This window comes from Notamacropus eugenii, chromosome 7, assembly GCF_028372415.1.
Source record: "Notamacropus eugenii isolate mMacEug1 chromosome 7, mMacEug1.pri_v2, whole genome shotgun sequence".
NCBI lineage: Eukaryota > Metazoa > Chordata > Mammalia > Diprotodontia > Macropodidae > Notamacropus > Notamacropus eugenii.
Genome location: NC_092878.1, coordinates 122,633,597 through 122,646,093, shown reverse-complemented (window position 1 = coordinate 122,646,093; position 12,497 = coordinate 122,633,597). Strand labels below are relative to the sequence as shown.

Here is a 12,497-nt window from a genome sequence, read left to right as displayed (position 1 = left end):
ACAACTTTGAGGTCGTTTTCAGTTCTAAATCTGTCATCCTATGATTCTAAGGCTTTCCCACTCCAATACTGAGCTGCTCTAGTTTAGAAAATTATTTGAGTGACAGCTGGCTAAGTGGCACAGTGGATAGGTCAGTGTACCTGGAATCTGGAAGACCTAAGTTCAAATACAGCCTCAGATGCTTACTAGCTGTGTGATCCTGAGTAAATCACTTAGCCTTTCTCAGCCTCAGTTCTGCAAAATAGGGATGATAACAATAACAGTTATCTTCTAGGGTCATTGTGAGAATAAAATGAGATATTTATAAGGCATTTTGCTAACCTTAAAATGCTATGTAAATGTTTGCTGTTGTTTTAAATAGCTGAATGCTACCGGATGAGTAAAGCATTTCCTGAGCCTATGTTAGGGGGTGTAGTAACTCTGAGGCACAATTTATTTTTACACTTCTCAAAAATTTATTATTTTTTAAGCATTTTTTTAAAATTTTGAATTCCAAATTTTCTCCCACTGAGAAGGCAAGCAATATGATGTCAATTGTATATGTGAGATCTTGCAACACGTTTCCATAATTTCCATATTAGCCCTTCCTGTCACAAAAAAAAAAAAGAAAAAATAAAGAAAGTGAGAAAATTATACTTTAGTCTGTGCTCAGAACTCGTCATTTCTCTCTCTGGATTTGGATAGCATTTTTCCTCATGAGTACTTTGGAATTTTCTTGGATCATTGTACTGATAAAGTAGCTAACTCACAGTTCATCGTAGTTACAGTATTGCTGTATACAGTGTTCTAGTTCTGCTGACTTCACTTCATATAAGTCTTCCCAGGTTTTTCTGAAACTATTTCCCTCCACATTTTTTATAGCACAAAAATGTTCCATCACAATCATACCATAACTTGTTCAATCATTCTTCAATAGATGGGTATTTCCTTAGATTCCAATTCTTTGCCACCACAAAAAGTTGTTATAAATATTTTTGTACATATGTCTCTTTCCTTTTCCTTTTATCTCTTTTGGGTCCCGACCTAACAGTGGTATTGCTGGGTTAAAGATTTTATAGCCCAGTTTTATAGTTCTTTGGAAATAGCTCCAAAATGTTCTCCAGAAATAGTTAGATCAGTTGGTAACTCCACCACCATTTCATTAGTGTTCCAGTGTTCCTACATCCCCACCAGCATTTGTCATTTCAGAAAGGTGTGAGGTGGTACCTCTGAGACACTATTTAATTCAATATATGGAGATTGTTTATTACCTGATTTCCTGATTAGTACCTACACTTATTCTCCTAGATTTTTCTTTTACCTAATGTCCATACCTAGGGAAATAGGTTATTTACCTAGAATGCCTTACGTAAGCAAGCATATCTCTTGTATTTGTTTTCTTATGTTTCATTGAATTGATGAGCTTCATTTTGAGAAATAGAACCAGATTAAGAAACCAAGCAGACTATTCTAAGAAATTTGGAAATGTTTAAGGACATCTTAAATGATAATGAGCTGACCATGGCATGGTGTGTGCGTATGTGTTTGTGTTTGTGTCTTCCAGTTCTCCAAGGGTACACCATCCCTAAGGGCACTCTGATTGTAGCCAATCTGTGGTCAGTACACAGAGACCCTGCCATTTGGGAGCAACCCAACAACTTCCATCCTGAACGATTTCTTGATAAAGAGGGAAAACTTATCAAAAAGGAATACTTTATTCCATTTGGGATTGGTAAGTTCCACCATGGAAATTTGGCTTTGTTCAAAAGAAAGTTGGAACCGAAGGGCCTTTAATCATTTCATGTCAAGATGGTAAAGAAAAAACAAACAAATAAAAAAAACTCAGATGCCCTTTTTTGTTTCCATAGTGTTGACAAGCTACCAGTTGGCATAAAATGGATAATTTAGATAATGCTTCTTTCCTGTAATCAATCCTGACTTTTAAAAACAAACCTATCTTCAAGGATTTTCAACTTGAAAACTATTACTAATAATAAAAACTAACATTTATATAGCACGTTAAGGATTTTGAAGTGTTTTACATTTATCATCTTATTTCATTTGATCCTTACAACAAACCTATGAGCCACTATTATCCCCATTTTACAGGTGAGAAAATTGAGGCTTAGAGTGGTCAAGTGACTTGGCCAGAGTCACACAGCTGGTACATGTATGAGGCAGGATTCAAATTCAAGTCTTCTTCGAAGTCTAGTAAATGACCATGCCATCTAGCTGCCTTAATTCTTCTACCAGAAGTAATGTTCAAAGCTGCCCCAGTGGTGTTGCTCAAACACAGACTGCTGCTTGGATAACAGCCAGCCACTGGCCTCCTGCCCGAGTTGCTCTTTGGGAGAGATGAGACTGACTTCTGCCTGTCCCTATTCTTCTAAAGGTCTTAAAATGGAGAAATTGTGATTTCTCTGCAGTTAAAAAATGATTTCAAAATGTGCTTGCTTTTATTTTCCCTGATAAAAATTGAGGGAAGCATCTTAGTGTAAGGAGAGGCTTTAATGTCAGGAAGAACTGCGTTTAAGTCCTGCTTCCCACACATACCAGCTGCGTGACCCTGGGCACGTCACTGAAACTAGTCACTAGGTGACTTTCTTCAGACCATGTATTGCAGAGCAGTACTCATATTCTGCCCTGGTCAAAGGAATTTCCTCAAGGTAATTCTCCATAACAGTAGAGTCCAACTCAAACATTGGTCCCTAAGCTTTACTTAAGGATCCCTGCCATCTGCATATTGACTTAGAAAACTACGAAGTAAGATTTCTGTGTCTTACTGTATTTTGTATTTAGTTTGTTAACTATTTCCCAATTGCATTTTAACCTGGTTCGGGTAGCCCTCCAAGCTCCTTGTATCACACTTCAGCTGTACACCAATAAAATCTCAAATCTGGTCCCAAAGCAGAAAGAAAATATGGGAACATGGGGAAGATAGAGGTGGCCTGATGTAGGGGGAGGGGAGAAAAGAACAAGTATTTATTAAGCATCTATTCTATGCCAGGTATGTGCAGAGGATTTTACAAAGATGATCTCATTTATGCTGGGTTTTGTCTGATCCTGCTTTGACTTTGCATCACATTCTGGGGGTCGGTATCCTAAATTCTACAGAGCAAGTATGTCCTTGAAACCATTTCTCATCCCAGGCTAATTTTGTGACACCACCTCTCTGATACTTACATTTCTTTTGATGCATAATCCTTGTTTACTTCAGGTCCAACTCCCTTAAAATCTAGCTGGGCAGTAGAGATAAATTTATACCCCCTCAACCAAATTCAATCTTTGAGTTTAGATCTAGAAGGAAGCTAAGAGATCATCCAGTCTTGCCCTCTTCATTTTCCTGGTGAGGTAACTGATGGCTCCCAGAAAGATTAAGTCAATTGGTCAAATGTCAACATGGCAGGAAAATTTAAACCCGGGAGCTTTGTTCAGTTGTTTTCAGTTTTTGTCAATTCTTCATGAACCCATTTGGGGTCTTCTTAGCAAAGATACTGTAGTGGTGTGCCATTTTCTTCTTCAGCTCATTTTACAGATGAGGAAACTGAGGCAAATGGAGTTATGTGACTTGCCCCAGGTCACAGAGTAAATGTTTTGAACTCAGGTCTTCCTGACTCCAAGTCTCGCACTCTTATCTACTGCACCACCTAGCTGCCCTGTGCCACCTAACACTGCCAGTCCAGGAATTTTTCTCAACTCTGCCCACTCCATGACTACCATAGATAATTGAGTCACCAAATATTGTGGCAGATGAATCAGCTTTTCAAAGGTAAAAGCATTCTCCTGAAATATCATTTTTATTAATACATAGGTACATAGAGGCACCATGTCATAGTAGATAAGAAGCTGACTTAGAAACCAAGTCTCTTATGCATACTAACTATATGACTCAAGGCATATCCCAGGCTCTCCATATTCTAAGACAGAGGAGTCAAACATGCTACCAGACCAACACTCCAAGAACCTAATGTTTACCAAATAAAAATACAAAGTAGACATTGGTAATTTGTGGTTTTCTAAATCAATATGCTTCCACAGGGATCCAGTGCTCCAGGCAGTTCTCCAAAATTTTTAGTGGCCTAGAGGCTACTGATCTGCACTGGTAGAGTTTCCTCATCTGTGAGTTCCCTGAACTATGAAAATCACAGGTCCAGGTCTAAATCTGAAGCCATAGATATCTTTATTTACATCCATATCTAGTGAACTTTTAGAGGAAAAAAATGGCAAACCACTCCAGTATCTCTTCCAAGAAAACCCCAAATGAGGTAATGAAGAGTTGGACATGGCTGAAAACAACAAAAGAATACATTTATCCACTAATGGATATAATGAGGGACATGTAATTAATTGAGAAATATTTTTTTAAAAAAATAAAAAGTCCATATGGATATGGATATAGATAGATACAAATATAGATGTTGATATGGAGAGATATAGACATATAGATGTAGATATAGTTATAGATAGAGATATCCCTGTATATGTTTCTTCTACAGAGCCCTGCCTGTATCTGCATCTGAAAATGAGTAGAATTCCACCTAGCTCAATGTGGGGTGGGAGGACATGTATGTAATCTCTGCTGTTGGGGAGGCTAAATTCTGAGTTCAGGAATTTTGAACAATAGGAAGGTTAAAGCCTATTGGGTTCTGCTGTACTGTCTAGCACTAATATGGTTGGCCTCCAGGACCAGGCTGCTACTGAGGATAAACCAGACCGGGTCAGAAAACCAGAATAGACTGAAGCTCCCAAGGTGATCCCTTTTGGGTTCAGACCTGTAAATAGTTGAAGCCCTGGCAGCCTGGGTGAGCTGGGGGACTCAGTCTCCATGCCCCTCCTCAAAAAAAAAAAAGAATTTTGCATCAATTAAATTGGCCCTGTTTGGGGTAGGTGGAGTAATTTTTTTAAACTAATTTTTAATAGTCTTTTATTTTTTCCCCAGTTATATGTCAAGAAAATTTTTAGTATTCATTTTTACAAGGTTTTGCATTCCAAATTTTTCTCCTTCTCTCTCTCCCCTCCACTCTACTGAAAATTGTAGACAGTTTGATATAATTTGTATATATACTATCATGTAAAAATGTTTCCATATTAGTCACAGTTGTGAGAGAACAGATTAAAAAAACATGAGAAAGAATAATGTAAGTGAAAAAAAAATACTTTGATATGCATACAGAGTCCATCAGGTCTTTATCTGAATATGGATAGCATTTTCCTTGGTGAGTCTTTTTTCACTTGTCTTGGATCATTGTGTTGCTGAGAAGAGCTGAGTCATTCATAGTTGATTATCATAGACTATTGCCAATATTGTGTACAATATTTTCTTGGTTCTGTCCATTTCACTTTGCATTAGTTCGTACCAGTCTTCCCAGGATTTTCTGAAGTCTGACTGTTCATCAACTCATTTGTTTTTAATCTCCTCTTTAGGAAAGCGTGTATGTATGGGAGAGCAACTGGCAAAAATGGAATTATTCCTGATGTTTGTAAGCCTTATGCAGACCTTCACCTTTAGTTTACCTAAGGACTCCAAAAAGCCCATCATGACTGGAAAAGTTGGCTTGACTTTATCACCACATCCATTTAATGTGATCGTTTCTAAAAGATAAAAGACCGAAGAAGATATGGTGGAACAGGAAGTCAATTTAAGAATGAAATTCTTCTGAAATGCTTGTTCCTCTTTCTACAATTGCAAGCAGCCATTCTGAGACTTAAAAATTTCTGGTTTCAGGTCTAGGTTATGGGGAAATGGAAAAGGGAAAAGTCAAGAATGGGAACTTGCCTCTCACAGAGAACACTTGAATTCTAACAGAAATACCCCAAGCATGCTCTGACTTAATCAGTCCAGTGAATCGTATTTGTGAATTTACTTAGGCAGATAATGGACAAGATTCTGAAATGGGAAACAGAAAACAGACATTTTAATCCTGTTCAAAACTAATAAGTCAATTCTCTCACCTCTTTGTGCCTCAATTTTCCCATATGTAAAATGGGAATAACAATTTCTAAGGTATGAAGATTAAGAATTTGTTGTTCTTGTTGAAATGAACTTTTAAGAAAGCATAGGTAGCTTCTTAAGAGTTTGTCAAAGTTCTTGGCTATTGATTGGTTATGACAGGTGACAAAAGATGGAAGCTTTATCCATACTTGAATACGTTAAAATAGAAGTTATCAACCTTTTTGGTCTCAAGACCCCTTTTACATTATTAAAAAATGATTGAGGAGTCCCCAAAGAGCTTTTGTTCATGTGGATTTTATTTGTCAGTATTTACCATATTGGAAATTAAAACATCTTACTATTATTTATGAAAATAGTTTTGACTTCATAAATCCCCTGAAAGGCTCTTGGGGATCACCAAAGGTTCCCAGATCATACTTTCAAAACTACTTTTTGGAGTGAAGAAGCAATTTCAGTTAGGACTTGAAAACTTGGAACTACATTGTGCTAGATCTCAGACTTAGCTTCTTTTTTTTTTCTTTTTATGGGCATTGGGGAAAGTATCCATATCCACGTTGAAGAGGGAAATTCAAGATTTAACTTTTACAATTTTAAAGCCTTAGTTTAGTGTAACTACCTCTGACTGCTCAGTGTATGCGTGAGTGATAAGCATGGCTGAAGAAACAAGCTGTGTTTATGTGGAAGAATTCCTTCCTTTCTGTGTTTTGCTTGTGATGATGTAGCATTGCTTCTTGCACACTTACTGGCTGCAGTGTTGGGGTTGGCTCTCTTCTTGTGGTATTGACCAGAAGAGAATAAAAATTTACTAAGGAATGGTTCTGGTGTCAGATCTCACCATACTTGTTCCATTTGCCTTTTTTCTTTCACTCTTTCCAATGTCCTCAACCCTTTCCTTAGAACACCTTCAAAAATAAAACCACAACAAAAAGCATGCCCATCTTGCCTACGTGGAACCTGACAAATGGTTTTTAAAAAGTCATATTTTAAAAGAACCTACATCAGGGATTCTCAATTCAGGGTCTGTGAATTTAGATGGGAAAAAACTTTACATCTTTATTTTCTCTAACCTTTGCAAGCTTGTGTATTTTATTTTAGATGCTTAAATTTTTTTCTGAGAAGGGGTCCATAGGCTTCACTAGGCTACCAAAGGAGTCCATCACATACACATACACACATACACACACACACACACACACACACACAAAATTAAGAACCTATGAACTAGATAGACTAATTTGTATTTAATATTCTTTGTCAAACTGAGCAAAATCGTCAATTTCCTTTTTTCAATGCAATTATTTGGGAAAAGCTACTGTTTTATTCCAGTCAACCACCCTAGGTGGTAGGCAAAATCCTTAGAGTCAAATTCCTGTGTTTCTTTTTCATTGTGGAGGGGGAAAAGGTTTTTGGAGAATATTTTCACTTCACAAAAAGACACTGAGTATTTTTTTTCCCCCTTTTCCATTACAAATATAGGAATGAATGAAAGAATAAGTATTAAGTGCTAAGTGCTGGGGAGATACATAGAGAAACAAGATAGCCCTTGCTCTCAAGCTCACATTCTTTTTTTTAAATTTGTTTTTCTATTTTATTTTTTCCAGTTACATGTAAAAACAATCTTCCACATTCTTTCGAGTGCCAGTTTGATACAGAATATATATGTGCAGTCATGCAAAACATGTTTCCATATTAGCCAACAGCAACAAGAAAAATAAAGTTTAAGAAAGTATGCTTCAATCTGTGTTCAGATTTCATCAGTTCTTTCTCTGAAGGTGAATAGGATTTTTCATCATGTTTTCCAGAATTGTCTTCTATCATTATATTGCTGAGAATAGCTAAGTTATTCACAGTTGATCACTGTACATTACTGCTGTTACTGCGGACAGTGATTTCCTGGTTATGTTCATTTCACTTTGCATCAGTTCATGTAAGCTTTTTCAGGTTTTTCTGAGAGCATACTACTCATCGTTTCTTATTGTGTATTCCATCATAGTCATATACCACAACTTATTCAGCCATTCCTTAGTTAACAGGCATCCCCTCAATTTCCAATTCTTTGCTACCACAAAAAGAGCTGAGAAACTCATATGCTAATGAGACAGACAATGAAGTGTTCAGCTACAAGTCGTATGGAAAGGACTCACAGTCTTTAGGGTATAGCAGTAAAGTAAGATGGTAAATGCTGATGGAGGCCTAGTGCTGATTAGTTAATTCATGAATAAGTTAATTAACTGATGAACCAATAGATCTGAAATAGAAATTATTCATTCTTCTACAAATTCATATTTTATATTCATACATTCAAAACTTTTCCTAATCTTTTATTCTATGCATGACACCAGAGTAGTGTGAATGGGGAAAATATTAAGTCTGGAGAGGGCAAAGGTCCTATTTGGGGCATGTGACATTGAGTGTTCTAATTTTACTTAAAGGAAAGTGTTACCTTGGTTGACCTTTGTGTTGTGTGAAAATGCCATAACTCTAAATGGATGTCATTTATTTGAATGGCTTATAGCTGCATTTGTATTTAATTTGCATACTGGACTCTGCTGTGCATCATATGCCATTGTAAATAAAGTGAGGTTTGTCTAAGAGGGGATCACTGCCCTTATGGAGATTATAGACTAGTAGCAGATTAAGATGCAAACAAAGGGAACCCTTACATGATGCTGCAAGGTGTGCCATTAGTGGTACAAAACACCACTTCAGGAGGTTAAGTAAACAAGTAAGGCACATGTTAACCTCCAGAGGGATCCTATGCACCTAGCACATTCTGTCTCCCCAGCAGAGAATTCTTTACTTTCCTCCTGGGAGACAAACAGTGGTTGGCTGTTCTTACTCTTTGGGAACCAAGAAGAAAAAGGCAAAAATGCAGTGGGTGCCCTGAGATATACAAAGACAGAAGAAGGTCTGAATGGTCAAGGTTTTAGGATATTAAAACTGGACAGGAATTAGACAGGATCCAGAGCCCTAGCTCCTTAGAGTCAAACATTCAGACTCCTCTTCACGATTGGGTATTCCATTTCCTTTTAATCTCAACTGAGTTTATTCAATCATCCTCATCATCCAGTATACATACTACACTGCCTTTTCTTACTGTCTACTGATTCTTGATTTATAAAATGGAAAGCAATGCCAGCTTAATAAAAATGTTGATAGGAAAATAAATCTATTAAGGGGAGGTGGAAGTAATGCATTCCAGACTCTAACCATTTTTTGGATTTGCTGCCCTTATTCTCTTAGTTCAAGATAGTGGCCACATAGGATAATTCAGATTTGGATATTTTGTTTAAAGCTGAAAAATTCTTAGGATAAAAGACTTTTGAGGTGATGTGGCATAGTGGATAAAGAACCCTTAGCAGGAGTGAGGAACCTGTGGCCTCAAGGTCACATGTGGCCCTCTAGGTCCTCAAGTGCAACTCTTTGACTAAATCCAAACTTCAGAGAACAAATCCCCTTAATAAAAGGATTTCTTCTGTAAAACTTGGACTCAGTCAAAAGGCTACACCTGAGGACCTAGAAGGCCCCATGTGACCTTGAGGAGGCAGGTTCCTACCCCTGCTAAAGAACCAGGAAGCCCTGGGACCCTCCTTTGACATATACTGTTGACCCCAAGGTAAATTTCCCAAGGAACTCTCTTGGGCTATACAAGAATGCCCAGTCTGCATTGGTAGGGCTCTTCAAGAGTTGACTGCCTTGGTAATGTGTGGTCTGGACAAAAGCAGACAGTGAATTAGGGAAATTATCCTAGAGATCTTAGAAGAAATAGGTTTATGAATTAAATACACTTTGAAAAGTATATCTAACTACTGCCCCACGTGAATATCTCTGTGTGTTTTTAATTCCCTTCTGGACCAGGAATAGGTTCCTTACTTAATTTATGTATGAATTTTCATCATTACTAACCAAAGACTTTTTAATCTACTTTGTTATATCCTGCTTTGTATGACTTTGCCAATTAGTACAGAGGTGCAATTTTGGTTCAAAGTTTAATTTCTCAAACTAAATCACTTGAAAAACTTATTTGTATAAGAACTTACTTAAAGAATTTGTAAACCATAATTTTTTTTGCATGATCTTTGTAAAAAGGAAGCATTTTATTGTTTTTGAATTCTAAAATAAACTACTTTTTTTGTTTGGTCATTATTTTCTCATTTATTCAGCAGTTATTAAGGAGCTCTGTGTGCAAAACACTATTCTTTGAGGGCCTCAAGGGGAGAGAGAAAACTTCCCTGAAAACTGGTTCCTGCCTTCATAGAGTTTTATAATCTAGTGGAGGGATAAGGCATAAAGACAGGTAATGGTGAATACAGAATGTTACATGATAAGTGTGTTTAAAAAGATGGAAAACAAAGTCCTATGTGGGGCCTGAGAGAGAAAGTCTTTATTGAATAAAGGAGATAAGGAAGGAATCATGGAGGAAGTTGCCTTTGGGATGGGCCTTAGACTAGGGCTGGGAATTCAACAGGTCAAGAGAAAGGAGGGAGAATATTCCAGGCGTAGAATCAACAAAGGAGGTGGAGGGGGCACAAATGTTTTGAGGGAACAGAGTGGAGTCCTGTGTGGCTGGATCATCAAGTGTGTGGAGGAAAGCATTATGAGATAAGACTGGAAAATGTCAGCATTCCTACTGCTCCTAGTGCTACTAAAACTTTAAGGTTTGTAAAGTGCTTTACAAATATCTCATTTGATTCTCAAGTGTGCTATTACTATATTGCTACATAGTATACTATATATATGTGCTATATTTTTATTCCCATTTTGCAGATGAGGAAACTGAGGCAGACAGTGATCAAGTGATTCTCCTAGGATCACACAGCTAGCAAGTGTTTGAGCCAGGATTTGAATTCAGGTCTTCCTGACTGTAGGTCTGCCTATAGTGGCCTATAAAACACATATTAGAGAAAAAGACCCACATATACAAAAATATTTATAGCAACTCTTTTAGTGGTGGCAAAGAATTTGGAAATAGGGGAGATGTCCATAAATTGGGGAATGACTGAACAAGTTTTGGTATATGAATATAATGGAATGCTATATTATTCTATAGGAAATGATGTGCAGACGGATTTTAGAAAAGCCTGAACTGATGCTCAGTGAAGTGAGCAGAACCAGGAGAACAGTGTATACAGTCACAACATTGTGCGATGATCAACTTTGATAGACTTAGCTCTTCTCGGCAATACCGTGATCAATGACAATTCCAAAAGACTTGTGATGGAAAATATTATCCACATCCAGAAAAAAAGAAAGAGCCAGGGAATCTGAATGCAAACCGATGCATCGTATTTTCATTTTGTTTTTATCTTTCTTGTGGTTTTTCCCTTTTGTTTTGATTCTGCTTCACAACATGACCAATGAGGAAATATATTTCACATGACTGTACGTGAATAACCTAAGAAAATTTAAAAAAATAAAATGCCTATCAAAGCCTCAGTAATAACTGAGTCACATATCTGAAAAATGAATCTTTCCGAAGTAGGAGCTCTGAGAAGAAATGGGAAAAGTGCATTATGAAATTTGGCAAGGCTATTGCTTTCTCTCCCTTGAAAGTGATAGTCTTTCCTTGACTGACCATGGGTGTGACTGGTATACCCCTTAGTTAGAAGATGCTTTAACATTTAACAGTATTTTACTTTTTTCTAATTACATGCAAAGACAGTTTTTACCATTCATTTTTTAAAATATTTTATTTATTTATTTTAAATATTTTAAATGAGAGAGAGAGAGAGAGAGAGAGAGAGAGAGAGAGAGAGAGAGAGAGAGAGAGAGAGAGAGAGAGAGAACTGTTTCTCCGACTTAGGAATTCAAAGCACATTCCCTCCACCCCACTCCCACTTTCTCCTTTTCCCTCCCTAAGCCTTTTCATTGTTCTGAGAGCTGAAAGACTGAAATTTTATTACTTTCTGCCTATCAGGAGCAGCTACACATCCTAGAAAAGTCATTTATAATCTATGCCTTGTCTTCCTCCTTACTCTCATATTAACTCTTTGCAATCTCGCTTTCAATTCATTTAACTGAAACTGCCCTTTCCAAAGTTACTAAAAGATCTAATAACTTCCAAACCAAATGTCCACTTTTCATTCTCATCCTCCTAGATCTCTCTGCAGGCTTTGACACTGCCCACCATCTTCTTCACATTGACTCTCTACTGTTTTCTCTTGGTTCTGTCAGTCAGTCAACAAACATTAAGCACTTATGTGCATGAGGTAATATAACTATATCCCCAGGCACTATGCTAAGTACTGGCATACAGTCCCTGCCCTCAAGGAGTTTCCAAACTAATGGGGGAAGATAAAACACAAAAAAGCAGCTAAAAAGGGAGGTGGAGAGGAAGGGAAAATACTTAGTACAAAGATGTGATGGAGAAGTCCTAATGAAGAGATAGTTGGGCTGGGCACCTTCTTTAAATGGAAATTTGGGGAGGAGTTTTCTGATCTACCCTCCATTTCAAAAGGTCCTAAGAGCAGACCTCTCTGATGAGGTGTGAGTACCAAAGCAGATGTGATCTGGAAGAATGATAACGTACCTTTGGACATGCCAGAGATGCCCAAATCTCTATATT

The 12,497-nt window shown here is 37.3% G+C and overlaps 1 protein-coding gene across 1 annotated transcript in view; it reads left to right on the top strand.

The window, feature by feature from the left end:
• CYP2U1 (cytochrome P450 family 2 subfamily U member 1) overlaps nucleotides 1-10,075 on the top strand; it is a 45,059-nt gene extending 34,984 nt beyond the window's left edge. Inside the window, exons 4-5 of the mRNA XM_072624279.1 lie at nucleotides 1,544-1,711; nucleotides 5,404-10,075. Of these exons, the coding sequence (XP_072480380.1) occupies nucleotides 1,544-1,711; nucleotides 5,404-5,582 (347 nt within the window). The 3' untranslated portion in view covers nucleotides 5,583-10,075. The remainder of the gene's footprint in view (nucleotides 1-1,543; nucleotides 1,712-5,403) is intronic.
• The last annotated feature ends 2,422 nt before the right edge of the window (nucleotides 10,076-12,497 follow it).